Source organism: Gymnodraco acuticeps, unplaced genomic scaffold (assembly GCF_902827175.1).
Source record: "Gymnodraco acuticeps unplaced genomic scaffold, fGymAcu1.1, whole genome shotgun sequence".
NCBI lineage: Eukaryota > Metazoa > Chordata > Actinopteri > Perciformes > Bathydraconidae > Gymnodraco > Gymnodraco acuticeps.
In genome coordinates, this window is record NW_022989974.1 from 508,595 (window position 1) to 522,691 (window position 14,097).

The 14,097-nt window shown below is 38.8% G+C and overlaps 2 protein-coding genes and 1 pseudogene across 8 annotated transcripts; 2 read left to right on the plus strand and 1 right to left on the minus strand.

Annotated features, from left to right (window-relative positions):
• Positions 1 to 595: 595 nt before the first annotated feature.
• Positions 596 to 2,825, plus strand: LOC117542949 (annotated as a pseudogene).
• A 362-nt stretch (positions 2,826 to 3,187) lies between these two features.
• On the plus strand, positions 3,188 to 6,596 carry LOC117542977 (F-box only protein 6-like). Its single transcript, XM_034210879.1, has 6 exons — positions 3,188 to 3,664; positions 4,671 to 4,920; positions 5,039 to 5,153; positions 5,254 to 5,349; positions 5,949 to 6,084; positions 6,172 to 6,596. The coding sequence occupies exons 1-6, from the start codon at positions 3,548 to 3,550 to the stop codon at positions 6,316 to 6,318; spliced, it is 861 nt and encodes a 286-aa protein (XP_034066770.1). The 5' UTR covers positions 3,188 to 3,547; the 3' UTR covers positions 6,319 to 6,596.
• Positions 6,597 to 7,218: 622 nt separating this feature from the next.
• LOC117542978 (cell division control protein 42 homolog) lies at positions 7,219 to 13,586 on the minus strand. 7 transcript variants are annotated; one of them, XM_034210880.1, is made up of 6 exons: positions 13,454 to 13,586; positions 12,768 to 12,902; positions 12,596 to 12,668; positions 12,405 to 12,514; positions 9,410 to 9,607; positions 7,219 to 8,606 (listed from the first exon to the last, which is right to left on the minus strand). In XM_034210880.1, exons 2-6 carry the CDS (start codon positions 12,870 to 12,872, stop codon positions 8,517 to 8,519), a joined length of 576 nt encoding a protein of 191 aa, XP_034066771.1. In that variant the 5' UTR covers positions 12,873 to 12,902; positions 13,454 to 13,586; the 3' UTR covers positions 7,219 to 8,516. The 7 variants fall into 7 exon arrangements, with proteins under 7 accessions (XP_034066771.1, XP_034066774.1, XP_034066773.1 ...); XM_034210883.1 differs by having other exon boundaries at positions 13,450 to 13,583; XM_034210882.1 differs by having other exon boundaries at positions 12,768 to 12,899; positions 13,454 to 13,561.
• Between the last annotated feature and the right edge of the window lie 511 nt (positions 13,587 to 14,097).

Sequence of the window (14,097 nt, forward strand, 5' to 3'; positions counted from 1 at the left end):
TTTGCTCTTTTACTCAAGTGACTTTTGAAATAAGTGGTTTTTGACTATATCAGAGCATTTCTTCACTAGTGCTATTTTTACTTAATCAATCAATCAATCAATCAATGTTTATTTATATAGCCCAATATCACAAATGTTACTTAAGTAATAGTCTGAGTACTTTGCCAATCCTGCTTGTAGCCTAGCTCTCAGTGAAATAAATATCAAATAACATATGTGTAATGTGTAAAACGCACAATGAAATAGGAAGACTGTGCTAAAAGACTGATCAGCAATGATTAAATGCATGCATTTGGCAAGCATTTGTCTGTGTGCAAAACACAGACATCCAGCATAAAGTGTGATATATTTTCTGAATCAACAAATAACCATATGATCAATGTCTTGTATTGTTTCCGTGACAGTAAACATATTTTTTATTTTACAAGGCACCTCAGTCAAAAATATATGTGTATAATAAAGTATATAAAATAACTGAAGAAGGGAGATGAAATAGCAGGATGATAAACCACCATAGGAAAACTGAAATGTGTGGGAAGTGTCTGGTGATACATTTAGACTTTAAAGGATGACTGTAATCAGGAGAAGGTTAAATATGGTGAAGGTGAGCTGTTTGATGTGAAGGTATGTTTTTCCCAATAAGCTCCACAAAAGGAGGAGTTAGTATATAAATGATGATTTTGATGTTGTAGTTTGGTTGCTCTCTAGAGACCATCTCAGTGTATTGACTCTCTTGTGTTCTATAATGTTCATACTTACATTTAGAGTAATTGCATGTGTGATAAATGACTTAAAATGTAGTGTTTGCATCAGTATTAATCTATTTTTTATCAGTTTACTATCCAGAAAACATCTCTCTGCTAAGCTGATTGGTTATAGACATAACTGATTAATAATGTGTAAGCAATGGGGAGCATTGTTTAAAAGCCAGTGTTGAAAAACTAACCTGATTATCCAGATTGTAATCTTTTTGGTCTGTTCTCGTCAGTTCTTCCCTATTTCTCTGGAGATCCTGGAGGAGATCTTCCTGAATCTTCCTCCTGGTGAGGTGGTTTGTGTCTGCCGGGTAGTGTGCCATCAGTGGAAAGAAGTGGTTGATAGTATGTCCCTGTGGAAAGAGAGATGTAGAAGAGAAGGATATCACCTCAGTGATACTTCCAAAAATCCTGAAGACTGGAGGTTGTTTTAATTCTTGTGCAAGCAGAGAAGAAATCTTCTCAAGAATCCTAGAGGAGAAGGTAAACAGTCACATAACATACTTTAAACAACATTCAGTTGTCCAAATACAACATGATTTCTACCACAACTCTCCTTTTTTGTTTTGACAGAGGAACTCAGCGGCTGGCTGATTTTGAATAATGATTATAAATGTTTTCGATATGGTGGTAGATTTGGTGGTTTGGATGGATTTGGTGGTAATAGGTTGTTTTACTTCAGTGATCAGAGAGCCTCATCCAGATGAGACAGTCCAAAAAAACTCTTACACGTGAGTATTTACAAGAAGAGATGCAGAAAACATATCGCACTCATGTATGCTACAATCCTATTATGTTATATTTAAAACATTTTGTATTCAGCATGGCGAAGAAGTCACAGCTGATTGATTTGGAGAAGGAAGGTTACAGCGTTCATGGATCACTTTCAGCCAGATATCCGAATATCTGATTGGTGAGAAAAATACACAGAAACTTGTGAATGGAATAATTCCAGTTTATCACATGGTTATTGCCCTTCATTTATAACATTACCATTGAATGCACAAAGCTAAATGGTGAACTTGATGTTTGTAGCAACTTTGATACAAATGAATCAGACTGATGTCTATGTGTGGTACCAGGTATGCACCAAGATGCGACTGCGGCTGTATATATGAGATCCGTGTAGAGCTTTTGAATGAAAAAAAGAGGCCAATTCAGACATTTGCTCCGGAGATTGTTGAGTTTAAGTATGGGAGTGACGAGCGATGGAATGAGGTATGAACAGAGCAAGACTCATTTAATATTATGATGATCTTTAGAAAATGCTCTGGGACAACTCTGGACCTATTGATATTTATTTTACAGATGGCCCATGTATTCAAGAACTATGGACCAGGAGTGAGGTACGTCATTTTCACCCACGGAGGCAGGGACACACAGTTCTGGGCAGGATGGTATGGGATTCGCCTCATCGAAAGCTGCATTGAGATATGTCTAGTAGCGAACCAATAGCTCTTTGGGATGCATCTACTTCCTGCTTTTGCTTGAAATTGCACCTCTTGTTTGCCTTATATAATCTTCTGTTATGTAATGTGTTAAGGAATGTTTCTCTCACTGCTAAACTATGAATATGTGCAGTCTTTATGAAATGTTACGTTCAACAGCCACAGTTTGAGAAAATGTACAAGTACAGTAGGAGAGCACATCCCCTCTTTGTTAAGAGGATCTTAATCCTCACTAAAAGTGCCTCATAGAAATATTTTTGACATTCCTCTCAAAATAAGCAGTTCAACTTCAATCAATACTTTGGTTATTTACCCTTTGGTGATGTTCCCTGACCACTGTCATAAAATGGGTTTTCACAGTATAATGTGGAGTGATAATATCATGTTTTAGGTGACATGAAGGCATCAGTTGAACAATAAAGTAGTTATTTCAGGAATAAAATGCATCTTTTGAGCATGACTGTTTAAAAAGGGAATGTCTTTGTGAATGTTAAAAGGTTCACCACTACTGTTCAGCATATCAGCCTTAATGGAAATGTTATTTGCACTGCTGCTTTGCACAGCCCAATAAGATGTTTCCAAAATGCACACCGGATTTTTTTCCTAGGGTCCGTTCGATTAAAATCCTTTTTCTTTTGTATTAATCAGTCCGTCTGTAGGCTGTCTGCTCTGGCATTTTATTAAAATTACAAGTTTTTAGCCATGGTTGTGTACTTATTTGTCTTTATTTTAATTGTATTACTAATATGTGCTTTACTTTTTTATTATTTCATATCATAATTGATACCTATAATACACATGGGTTGACCGGGATGAAATAAACTCTTCTTCAGTGATTACACATATCCTGGAAATGTATGATTCAAAGGGGTTCGTTTTTAATGTCACCCGGCGTACACTGAAACCTACGGGTGGGCGGTGCAGAAAATAAGCAGCAAAAAAAGACGCGTTATTTTATCTGCTAGCTCCGCCTACGTATCTTACGTCCAACTCAAGTGTCCTGGTATAAATACCGACCGAGCTCAGCGTCGTCAGCTGTTCGCTTTCGGGAATAAGTAATACGATGACATTTGAAGAGGTAAAACCGAAAGTGTCCTTCGCTTCCCAGACATGCGTCGTCATTATGTTAAGTTTAGTGCCGTAGGAAACATTATAGCTGCTTCCGCCTTACTTGAAAGTCTCCTTACCTCGAGACGTACTTCCGTGTTGTGAGTTATACGGATATAAATACATGTAGCCACGCAGTAGCTAAGGTTTTATAACGCCTACGCAGACGTATTTTCGGTAAGAAGTCGATGGCTATATGGCGTTATAACTCGTAAATACATTTGCATTAGCCTAGGCATGAAGAGCAAAGCTAAAGCTATGGGTGGATCTCAAAGCTCTTCTGTGGCCTCAAGTCATGAAGACTGTCTAAGGGTTCAAGCTGCAGGATCGTCAGCTTCATTTTCACTACAGAGGGTAAGCTGTGTATTTCCTACATTATCCCAGACACTGAGTTAATACGCAAAGAGCGAGCAACTTGACTTGCAGACATTATTTATAATGCAAGGAACTGCTGATAACAACAACAACAACAACAACAACAACAACAACAACCTGCTGTCATATTGAAGCCCATTTCCGCCTGTAGGCACGTTTTTAATTGTTATTTGTATCGAAACCATAACTATAGTATCTCAAAAATAAAGGCATGCAACATTATTAACATTTTCAAAAATGATATCAAAATAAGGAGTATTTCAGAAAGATTTGCTTAATAGGTCTAGCTGAAACTCAATAAGAAACTGTCTCAAACTATGGCTTGGTATCTTAAAAACAATGATGATATATTGAGTAAGTATTTTGTAATAGTATTGCTTAGAGGCCTGGTAAGCCAAAGACAGGCTCTGTTTTTATCAGGAAGTATCTTATTTGTTCTTAACTGGCAGAAATGGGCTAACATACATTAGTTCTTGCAATATGAATAAGTTTCATTTAAATACAAAAAATGATTTCAGACCATGCTGTCTATATGTTTCAGACATACACAGAGGGTTTGCACTATTTATTTTATTACAGTATTTATTGTATACTTGTCAGCCACTGAAATGACATGTCAAATCTGCCATCATGGACATGTTCTAACTGTCCAGTTGATTGGTCATAGGCTAAACTTAATTTAGTTGACATCTCTTTTGGCTAGACTGCTTCTATTTTGTAAAGGAGGTGCAGTAACAGCCCAAACTTTGATTTACAATCACAACTGAGCAGCTCTTATTTGGTAAATTAGGTATTTTCTACATCTTTTACTTCAATAATGGTCTGTTTGAACTGCTAGTGCTGAGAAAATGCTGATGTTTCTTAGTTTGAAATGATATGGTTATCTAAGCAGGGGGAGGGGGGGATTTGGTCCAAAGTAAGTGTTTGAAAACGAACCTGATTATCCAGAGCTTGAGCTTATCTGTGTCCTGTCTGTTCTTTTCAGGAGTTTGATCTCCCTCTGTTGATCCTGGAGGAGATCTTCCTGAATCTGCCTCCTAATCAGGTGGTCAGGGCTTGTCGGTTAGTGTCCCATCAGTGGAAAGAAGTGGTTGATAGTGAGTCCCTGTGGAAAGAGAGATGTAGAAGAGAAGGATTTCACCTCCGTGATACTTACAAAAAACCCAAAGACTGGAAGTTGTTTTACTTCTTGTGCAAGCAGAGAAGAAATCTTCTGAAGAATCCAAGAGGGGAACGTAAGACACCTCGTAACTAACCTCACTCAACATCTGATTGCCACTGTAATCGGTTACTGCTCAACAACAAATTAGCTCTACAAAATAATTGATCTCACAACCCTCCTTTGTTTAACAGATAAGATGAGGAACTGGAAGATACTGGAGAATGGTGGCGACCGTTGGAAAGTAGAGGGATTATTGGTGCCACACCAAAATGAGAAAGTCCAGAAAAACTTTGTTACTTCCTACGGGTGAGTACTCACCAACAGTTGTGGAGAAAACAAACAGTAAATATGACATGATGTGATCGTTTCTATTGTGTAGCAGCTGAAACCCTGTCTGTTCCTGCAGGATGTGCAGGAAGGAACAGCTGATTGACTTGGAGAAGGAAGGTTACAACGCATCGTTTATGGATCACTTCCAGCCTGACATCAAAATATCTGATTGGTGAGAAGAATACACATTTCATTCTGACACAACTCGAGAGTAATTCCTACATTTATGGCAAATTGAATCAGTGACCATCAGTTACTTTGTTCAAAACCATATTAGTAACAAAAACATTGAGGTGCTAAATATAAAGTGTTATTTTCTATATTACTTTAATACATTTAACCAGTTCTATGAATGAAATCCAACTTAATGCACACCTGTCAAATTTCAGACTTGATGGATTACATTAGAACGTTGAATGATTTCCATACATCTACTGTAGATAACAATACAAAGCTCACATAATAGGAACATTAAAGAAGACATAAGACTTTAAATGAAGGGCGCTATTGGAACAGCTCATGGTGCTGGAAGTTAAATAAACGTAGCTTAAATTATCAAAACAGATTTGCGTCAAAAACAGAACTGTAATTTAACTGCAAAAAGAATAAGGCCTCTGCTCCTCCTGAGTGGGAAGCTACATCTCTAGTCTGACTTTTAGGAATGTCTTTCTTCTCCTTTTAAACAATGAACAATGCTGAAAAACATGTGTTTGGACCTAATTGCTGACTACAGATCTATGTGCGCATGCTTTTGCCTCTTTGTTATATCAGGTATGCACCGCGATGGGATTGTGGCAGTCAATATGAGATCTGTGTAGAGTTGCTGAATCACAGCAAGGGGATTGTCCAGACTTTTGCTCCTGACACCATTACCTTTGAGCAGTGGAACGATCAGACTTGGAATCAGGTATGTGCAATAATGAACACCGTGGCATTCAGAGGAGGTGCAAAGCTCAAGGACGATTATTGACTTACCGATTTGTGTTCTTTTCAGCTGACCCATGTATTCCAGAACTACGGACCAGGAGTGAGATACATCCGCTTCACCCACGGAGGCAGGGACACGCAGTTCTGGGCAGGATGGTACGGGATTCGTGTCACCGACAGCAGCGTTGAGATCTGTCCAGCAGCGGACACGTAGCTCTTAGGGATTCCTCCGATTTGCCTTTGCCTATAATTGCACCTTCTTATTGGGATCAAACTAAGTTCCGTATTCCTTTTATAACCACATTTTACCTTTTGAGTATAGGTCTACTAATATGGTATATGTGTTTTTGCTTTGAAATGTAATTTTCAAAACACCCGCAATGCTGCCCCAAATGAAGAAATATGAAGTTAACATGGATATATTTGAAAATGCTATTCTAAATTATACAGAATTGTGTTTGAAACAATAAAAAAACAAAAACATTATCATTATTTTTTTCATGGTCTCTGGTTGATCCTTTAAAAGAAAATGTGGTTCATTGGAAATTACCCACTTTCCCCGAAGAGCCTCATGCTCATATCGATGCTGGGAGGCAACGTGTTCCAGTAGAAAGTCATTATGAAAACACAGTGCAGTCACATTGAAACGGTCACACCTAGTTTCAGTTTACATACTCAACTGTAACCTTGTATAAGAAAATTGAAACTTTGAGTCTGAATGAAATTGTTTTCTATCTAGTGTTTTTGGATGCCAATTGGATATTTAATCTGTCAGGACAAGACGCCATATACTGTAACTAGGCAGCCTGCAGAAAGGATATAGCTGCTTCTGATGTTTAAGTTTGCTTCTCAGTCGGGGTGATTAAACAAGTGAAGGGGTATGACTGCATCAGTGGGAGCAGAATGACTGCTACATAACAAGGACATGTCTAAACAGTTAATCTCTCAGCTCACAAGGGGTATTTTAAATGCATGTAATAACCGAGTTAACAGAATAACTAATGATATGCACTACTCTGTACATTTAAATGCTGAACGTGGAAAATGAAACCTTGTGGAAAATGTATAGAAGTGCGTAACCTTTTATGATGTAAACACGAAGTCGGACAACACGTAATATTTGAAGTTAGGTTTATTCATAATACTGGTTTATTGTGATGGATACAGTACAACTTTGATGTCAACTTGATTAAAAACCATAGGGTCAAAGCCACTTGTTCTCTCAACATTTCCCTGGTTGTTTGAATTCAGCGTGATCTCAGTGTATCTGCATCAGTAATGCACACATGTATTCAGTCAATAAGTTATGAGTTACTCTCACTATATTTACAAATCAAATTCAAGCCCATCATAAAGGCATGGTTATAGTAAAAGACAAATAGAGCTAGTTCAGTCACTCGAAAATCTTCACAGGGTTTCAAACTATAGCATTTAGTAAGAGCGTTCACAATGTGTTACTATCTGACTTCAGCAGCAAGTATGATCAGTTTACAAAATGGTTCATCAGTTTGGGGTTATAGGCTGGATGCTCCGACAAAGTGCAGCCAATGTAACTTCAGATAAACGTTCAAGACACACATCACCTGGTTAACTCACGTCTGCCACACAAAAATAATGACTGGATTTATTGTGCTCCAACTTCTTACATGTTGCATCAAACTTAGAATGAAAACTCCAAACATTGTCAGCATTTGCAGAACTCCACCAAGACAAGTGTACATTTATCAGGTTATGTTTTGGCAAACTAGAGCTATGACGGGAGCATAGCCTAGAAATGTCATATTGTCAAATATTGATTGGATACGCCTGGAGGCTATGTTGACATTGAGCTGAAATTATGTTGTAAAATAAATAAAAAAGTAAAAATACTGCAACATTTCAACCCTTTGAGAAATGCATAATTCTCAAAGAAATGTTTGAAAAAATAATAAGTTCATGTCAAAGCAGTTCAACAACATGCAGTCTTGTGTGCAAGTGCTGAACATATGTACATGATAGAGTTTAAGGAATTACTTGGAGAACAAAACAGAAGTAGATTATACGAGGATATAATTTGAGCGGCTCACTAACACACCCTCATCAGCTTGTTTGTCAGGCAGTTCATAAAAAACTCTATTAAAATACCTTTTGCAAAATGATCTCTTTACATAATGCGGTCAAAACGTTATTTGATGATGTCCCCTAGTTTGTATATACGTATTCACAACATGTAAGACCACTCCGATGGCATCTAATCATCACGTGTTACTCAATCTTAAAACCATTATCAACACATTGTATATGTATTTAGGTTAAGTCAGTCAGAAAGCAAATATCTCAGAATATCTTCACTCGTGTTGGAATGTGCAACAAACCTCTTCAGTACTGTTAACCTAGATTTGGAAACTGGTGTGGAGAAGGCTGCGAGGACACTTAGAGCAGAACACATTTACGTCTTTTCTTAGGTTCAGGGGGCTCCAGGGCAGCCAGTATTGCCTCATCAAACACATTCTTTAATCCTTTCTGTGGAAAAAAATATTAATATTCAAAACAGGGCTGTGTTCCAAATACAAATTAATATCTTCAGGGAACTAATTGCAAAAGAAGGCCGAGTAGAAATGGAGCAGGGCGATCAAAATTCTCCTTTATTCAAATAACATTATACATGACTCCTTCATGATCAAGTTGTCTGAGTAAAGACAAAAGCCCATGGTAAGTGTTTGCTGCAGTAGGAAAAGATCTTTACTGTCAAAGACAGATTGTGGCATAAATACTTTGTAGGGCACAGCTGATGCTGCAGAGCTCAATACGAGACAATAACAGAATGTCAAAGTAAACAAAAACCAAAGCAGAAACAAGAACTAAAGATTGGCACTCTTTTTGTATCAGGCAGCATGGACAATTGTGATTAGGCCAAGTTGAAAAGAAAGCACGCATGAACAAAAGGAAAAGAGTTAATGGGCACAAAGTTTTAAAAGAGCGTTGTGGAATTTTAAGTGACAGACGTTTCTTTACAATGAGTAAGCAGCAGACGACCGAGAGGCAAAGCAAGATGCAAGAAGACATCAGAACAAACAGCATTTTCTCTTTCTTTGAGTTTCAGGGGGCTCTAAAGCGGCTAGGATAGCCTCATCAAATACGTTCTTCAGTCCCCGCTACAGAAAGAGGAAAAGAAGGGAGAAGACAGGCACACGACACACAGTTAGATGGAGTTTGTAGACAAATGCTGTTAGCAAAGAACAGGCAACACATTTTCACCCTTGTTAGGAAACTGACAGTCAAGCACATGCTCCACACAGGGGCGTTGTTTAAGGGGAACGTCTTACCTGTGTTAGGGCTGAGCACTCCACGTACTTCACTGCCTTAAGGTCACGAGCCAGCTTTTCTGCTGTCTCGGGGGTGATTGGCTTCTGTTTGTTCTTGGCTAGCTTCTCCACTGTGGAGGGGTCATCACGCAGATCGATCTGAGTGCCTACCAACAGGAACGGGGTCTTGGGACAGTGGTGAGTTATTTCGGGGACCCACTGGAGATTAAAAACACAAAGAGAAAACACTTAGTCACCCAGAAGCAAATACACCGTTTAAAAATCTTGCTTTATAAATATTAGTCATGAAAAGGCTCAGTTCAGACAGAATGCAATTGTTCTAAAAAATGTGTTTGTTGTGGAAAGAGGGAACGGGGCAAAGAGGAAAGGTGAATGTTTCACAGGAATAAACCTTTAGGCGCTTTCCCACCAAGTACTTGGCCGTACTTAGTTCATCAGAACTCTTTAGTATACTTCGTATACTGCCACCCGAAGTCCCCAGAGTTGGAGACTGGCTTCTACTGAAGCCTTCCAAGTAAATCGCCAGAACGCCGACACCTCCTCATCACTCCACCCATGTTTTTTTTGGTGTTGCCATAAGTTAGTCTCTCTCCGTTGGTGCGCTGGGCTAATGCTAATAATGCTAATGCCAGCAAATACAATGGTGGCTTCACAAAAGTTTTCAGGGGCGTGGTTTGCAATTCGCCCAGCCAATCAGAAATGGGAACCTTTTTCTCCCATGAAAGTACCTGCTCTCTAGCAGGGACTAAAAAGGCGGTAAAATGGTTCTCATTAACTAAGTTCTAGTTCCGGATTTTTTTGATGTGAACGCAACATTTTAAGAACTATCGGAACTATACTGAGAAAAGTACTCCAGTGTGAAAGCGCCTTTTGGTTTCATGGTGCCACACTTGTTCATCAATTAGGACATACCTTATTTATATTTGTTAGCAGTTATTCATGTTTACATATGCATGTAAGGACTTGAATTATTATTATTTTCATCATTATCAGAAATAATTTCGAAATGTTATAATAATAATAATATCTAATTACCATGACCTGTAATTAATGACTTTCTATTGTCAAAGGGTAATCAATAAAACAGGATCCATAGTTAGCCGGATATTCTCTAAATTGCCTCAGGAAATATATAAACAGTACGCATGCTGAATCATATTCAAATATATATTGTTTGTAAAACATTACCAGGCTAAATATATCTGGTTATTATAATCAGACCAACTTAGTTATCTGGCTTTTTGAAATACCCTTTACTTTACACTCATGTGCAATCCCCTGTAAACAATGCCTTGCAGTGTCTTATGATGCAGGCAGCACGTTGGAAAACAAACTGAACAGCACAATGTGTTGCATTGAGTCAACATCCGTACTCATGTCGTCAACGTAAAACCAAGTGTGTCAGATGAACCAATACATAGACTTTTCAAAACGTTTACTCCTAATGAGTGTGTGCTTGTGAACGTGGTCAGGGTTATTAAAGTAAAAAAACAAAACATCAACCATGTCTAACATTATTTCATTTAATGATATGTTGTTGAAGTTTTCACTCAAGTCATTATTCTTCAGCCAATCAAAAGACTATCCCCTGATCACTCAATAACGCAGAGAAGATTACTATAATACAGAGCATACTGTAAAGCAGGGGTAGCCAACACGGTGGTGGACCTCACCTCCTCTCGCGGGTTAGTCGCCCGCGGGGCATGTTCTAAAAATAGCTCGCCAAGCAAATCCAAAATGTATAAAATACACAAAACAAAAAAGGAAATGTAATTAAAATAATCTACCCTATGCATAAACGAAACCTAAATCATAGCGAACTCTATCTACTTACTACAACTCTATATCTATCTAATACCCCTCCTCCCCCCACCCCACAATGAATATCGACCAATCACGTTCTTGCTTGATTTGCGGGACCAGCGTTGCAGTCGGGAAGAAAAGCAATGTGGCACCTCCCCGCTGATTTCCCTTCTGGCAGAATCTACACAACACATCAGCCCCATTGAACAGCCAATCGTGCAGCCTATACAACACATGAGGGGCAGAGCTTTACTCTGTGTGTTGCAGCTTGCATATATATGTATTGCACTTGACGCACGGCGTAATTTCCACTGGGGACAGGGGGACATGTCCCCCGCTCTTTTCGAAATCCCGTTTGTGTCCCCCCACTTTACAAATATGTTTTTTTTTTTTTACGCAAGCCGTCATCGTCACGGAGGAGCACACAGCGTCTGTGAGCGAGCAAGACAGAGAGCTAGGGAGGGAGAGAGAGCGCGAGCGAGAGAGCTAGGGAGAGCACACCTTTATCTATTTAATATAGATAAAGTAAGAAATCATTCCAATGTGTACTATAGGACAGTGAAAAAAACTGTTTAAAAGGGGAGTGATTAGTAAAATATGCAAAAAGAAAAAGAAAGAATGCTAACTAGGTAACATAAGATAAGAATAAACAAGTTGAAATGATTTGTTATTGGTTGTGATCATATTCTAAAGATGTTTGGATTATTGAAAAGTATACAGCTCCCTATCATCTGAGTGTTGAGAGCTGTATCCATACATTCATGTTGTGCTGAAAGTGCACCAGATTGATGCTTTTAACTTCAACATTTAAAAAAAAATCTTCCCGGGGGAGCATGCCCCCGGACCCCCGAGAGGAGGTGAGGACCCCCCCCCCAAATAAAGCAGGTTAAAATAATTAAATTGGATACATTTTCTTAAACACTGAAAACGGGTCCCACAGACCCAAACAGCACACAAAGGTTAAAGGTCAGCATATAATAATGTTAAAATGTGCTAAATATAAACACTGCAAAAAACAAAAAAAAGAGGAATAAAAGCCCCCGACTTGTTTTACTTTTTGAAAGTAACCCTCACCCTAAAAAAGGTTGGTGACCCCTGCTGTAAAGGAATTTCAAATATTTGGAAAGTAGGATGTTGGTTGATTTGCAGGTGATCAACTCAACTGCTTTAAGAGATAACACTTGGTACTCACCTTTTCTTTAACATTCTCAAATGAGGAAGGGGAAACACTGGAGAAACAGACTAAGAAGACATCTGTCTGGGGGTAGCTTAGTGGTCGTAACCGGTCGTAGTCCTCCTGACCTATAAAGAGACCAAACTGCAAATTAGCCCATTATGTGACATTCCATCAACAGATATCAATTCAATGAAAAAGTCTCTCACCTGCTGTATCAAATAAGCCAAGGGTGTATGGTTCACCCCCAATCATTACAGTTACTGCATAGTTGTCGAAAACCTGTGATAAAAGAAAGAAAGGCATGTCATGGTCCGTTTAAGAATAATGTTTAATTCATAAAGCATGTATCTGGTTGTGGAAGACAGCACACATACTTACTGTGGGTACGTATTCAGAGGGGAATTTGTTGGTGGTGTATGAAATCAGTAGGCAGGTTTTTCCCACTGCTCCATCTCCCACCACCACACATTTGATGGTCTGCATCTCTGTGCTTTCTGATTCTGCTTTTAGCTGCTGGAAGAGGCGATAACTCGTTAGGGCATTGAACATGTTAGGCCTGTGTTAACATTGTAGTCAAGTGTCTACCGTTTTGTAACTGCTCTCGACAGCTTTGATTAAGCAAGGGGGTCTTAGAGGAAAGGCTGGGTCCTAGCATTAGCTGGTTCGGTGTCACACCCCATCACCAAAACTGTCTGGAGGCTAACGCTAGCTATTGACAATGTTATTGACTTGCTTAATCTCTTTATAACATTTCTAACTTTAGTATTTGTAAATACGGCAATGTGTGTTATGGTTCAATTCCACAATATCACATTATTTACTTGCATAAACGCGTAACTATAGTGAAAATGTGTTTGAGTATCGGTGAGCAAGCTAAGCTAACACAGTGCTAGCAATCACTAGACAAGGCTAACTCCTTAGCTAATGCTAGCGTGTAAACTAACGCTGGTTTACTTGCTTTATCGGAATCCCATCTTTCAAGACGAAGCATGAAAACAATATCCCAACTTGTATTTGTAATATAAACGCAGGCGGGGATGTTATCAAATGTTTGCTTTACCTACCGATGTCTCTCTCCGTATATGTGCTAGCTTACGTTAGCTTTCTGTTTCGCCGGGCGTTGGCACCAGCGATCAGGAACTGTGAGCCGCTGAGCCCAGACTGCCACTGTGAAGCTACAGAAAATAACACCGGAAGTTTCTTTCAAAGTAAAACATTAAACTTGCGTTGCGAAACCTGACACCACATTTTATACAAGACAGTTACCAAAGTAGATCAAATATATACATTTTTAGAGGTGGAAGAAGTGCCAGATTGTAGGAAAGTCCTGCAATCAAAATGTTACTTACAAGTACATAGCCTACGTATTAGCATCGAAATATAGCCTACTCTAAGTACCAAAAGTATAAGTAGGCCTACTCAATATGCAGATTAATGTATGAGTTGATTATAATTCACATCATTAATCCAAATCGGAAAAGCAACTAAAAGTATTAAATATATGGAGCCCTAGGCAAGATTTTAGCAGGTGCGCCCCCCTAAAACCACCAAAAACCACCAAAAACCAAAAACCACCAAAGACCACCAAAACAGAAAGATATGGACACAAGATGTGTGCAAATGTATTTAGTATCCTATCCATGTGGTCATGATTTAAGGGGGGGGGGTGGACCTAACCTCCTCTCGGGGGGTCCAGGGGCATGCTCCC

Bases quoted from the DNA above. Each gene is read 5' to 3' on its own strand.
- LOC117542977 (XM_034210879.1), top strand. From the start codon at position 3,548: ATGAAGAGCAAAGCTAAAGCTATGGGTGGATCTCAAAGCTCTTCTGTG. The intron at 4,921-5,038 runs GTAAGACACCTC...TTTGTTTAACAG, and splicing joins GAAGAATCCAAGAGGGGAAC to ATAAGATGAGGAACTGGAAG. The intron at 5,154-5,253 runs GTGAGTACTCAC...CTGTTCCTGCAG, and splicing joins AACTTTGTTACTTCCTACGG to GATGTGCAGGAAGGAACAGC.
- LOC117542978 (XM_034210880.1), bottom strand. From the start codon at position 12,872: ATGCAGACCATCAAATGTGTGGTGGTGGGAGATGGAGCAGTGGGAAAA. The intron at 12,669-12,767 runs GTAAGTATGTGT...CTTTTATCACAG, and splicing joins CCTCTGAATACGTACCCACA to GTTTTCGACAACTATGCAGT. The intron at 12,515-12,595 runs GTGAGAGACTTT...GTCTCTTTATAG, and splicing joins TGGCTTATTTGATACAGCAG to GTCAGGAGGACTACGACCGG.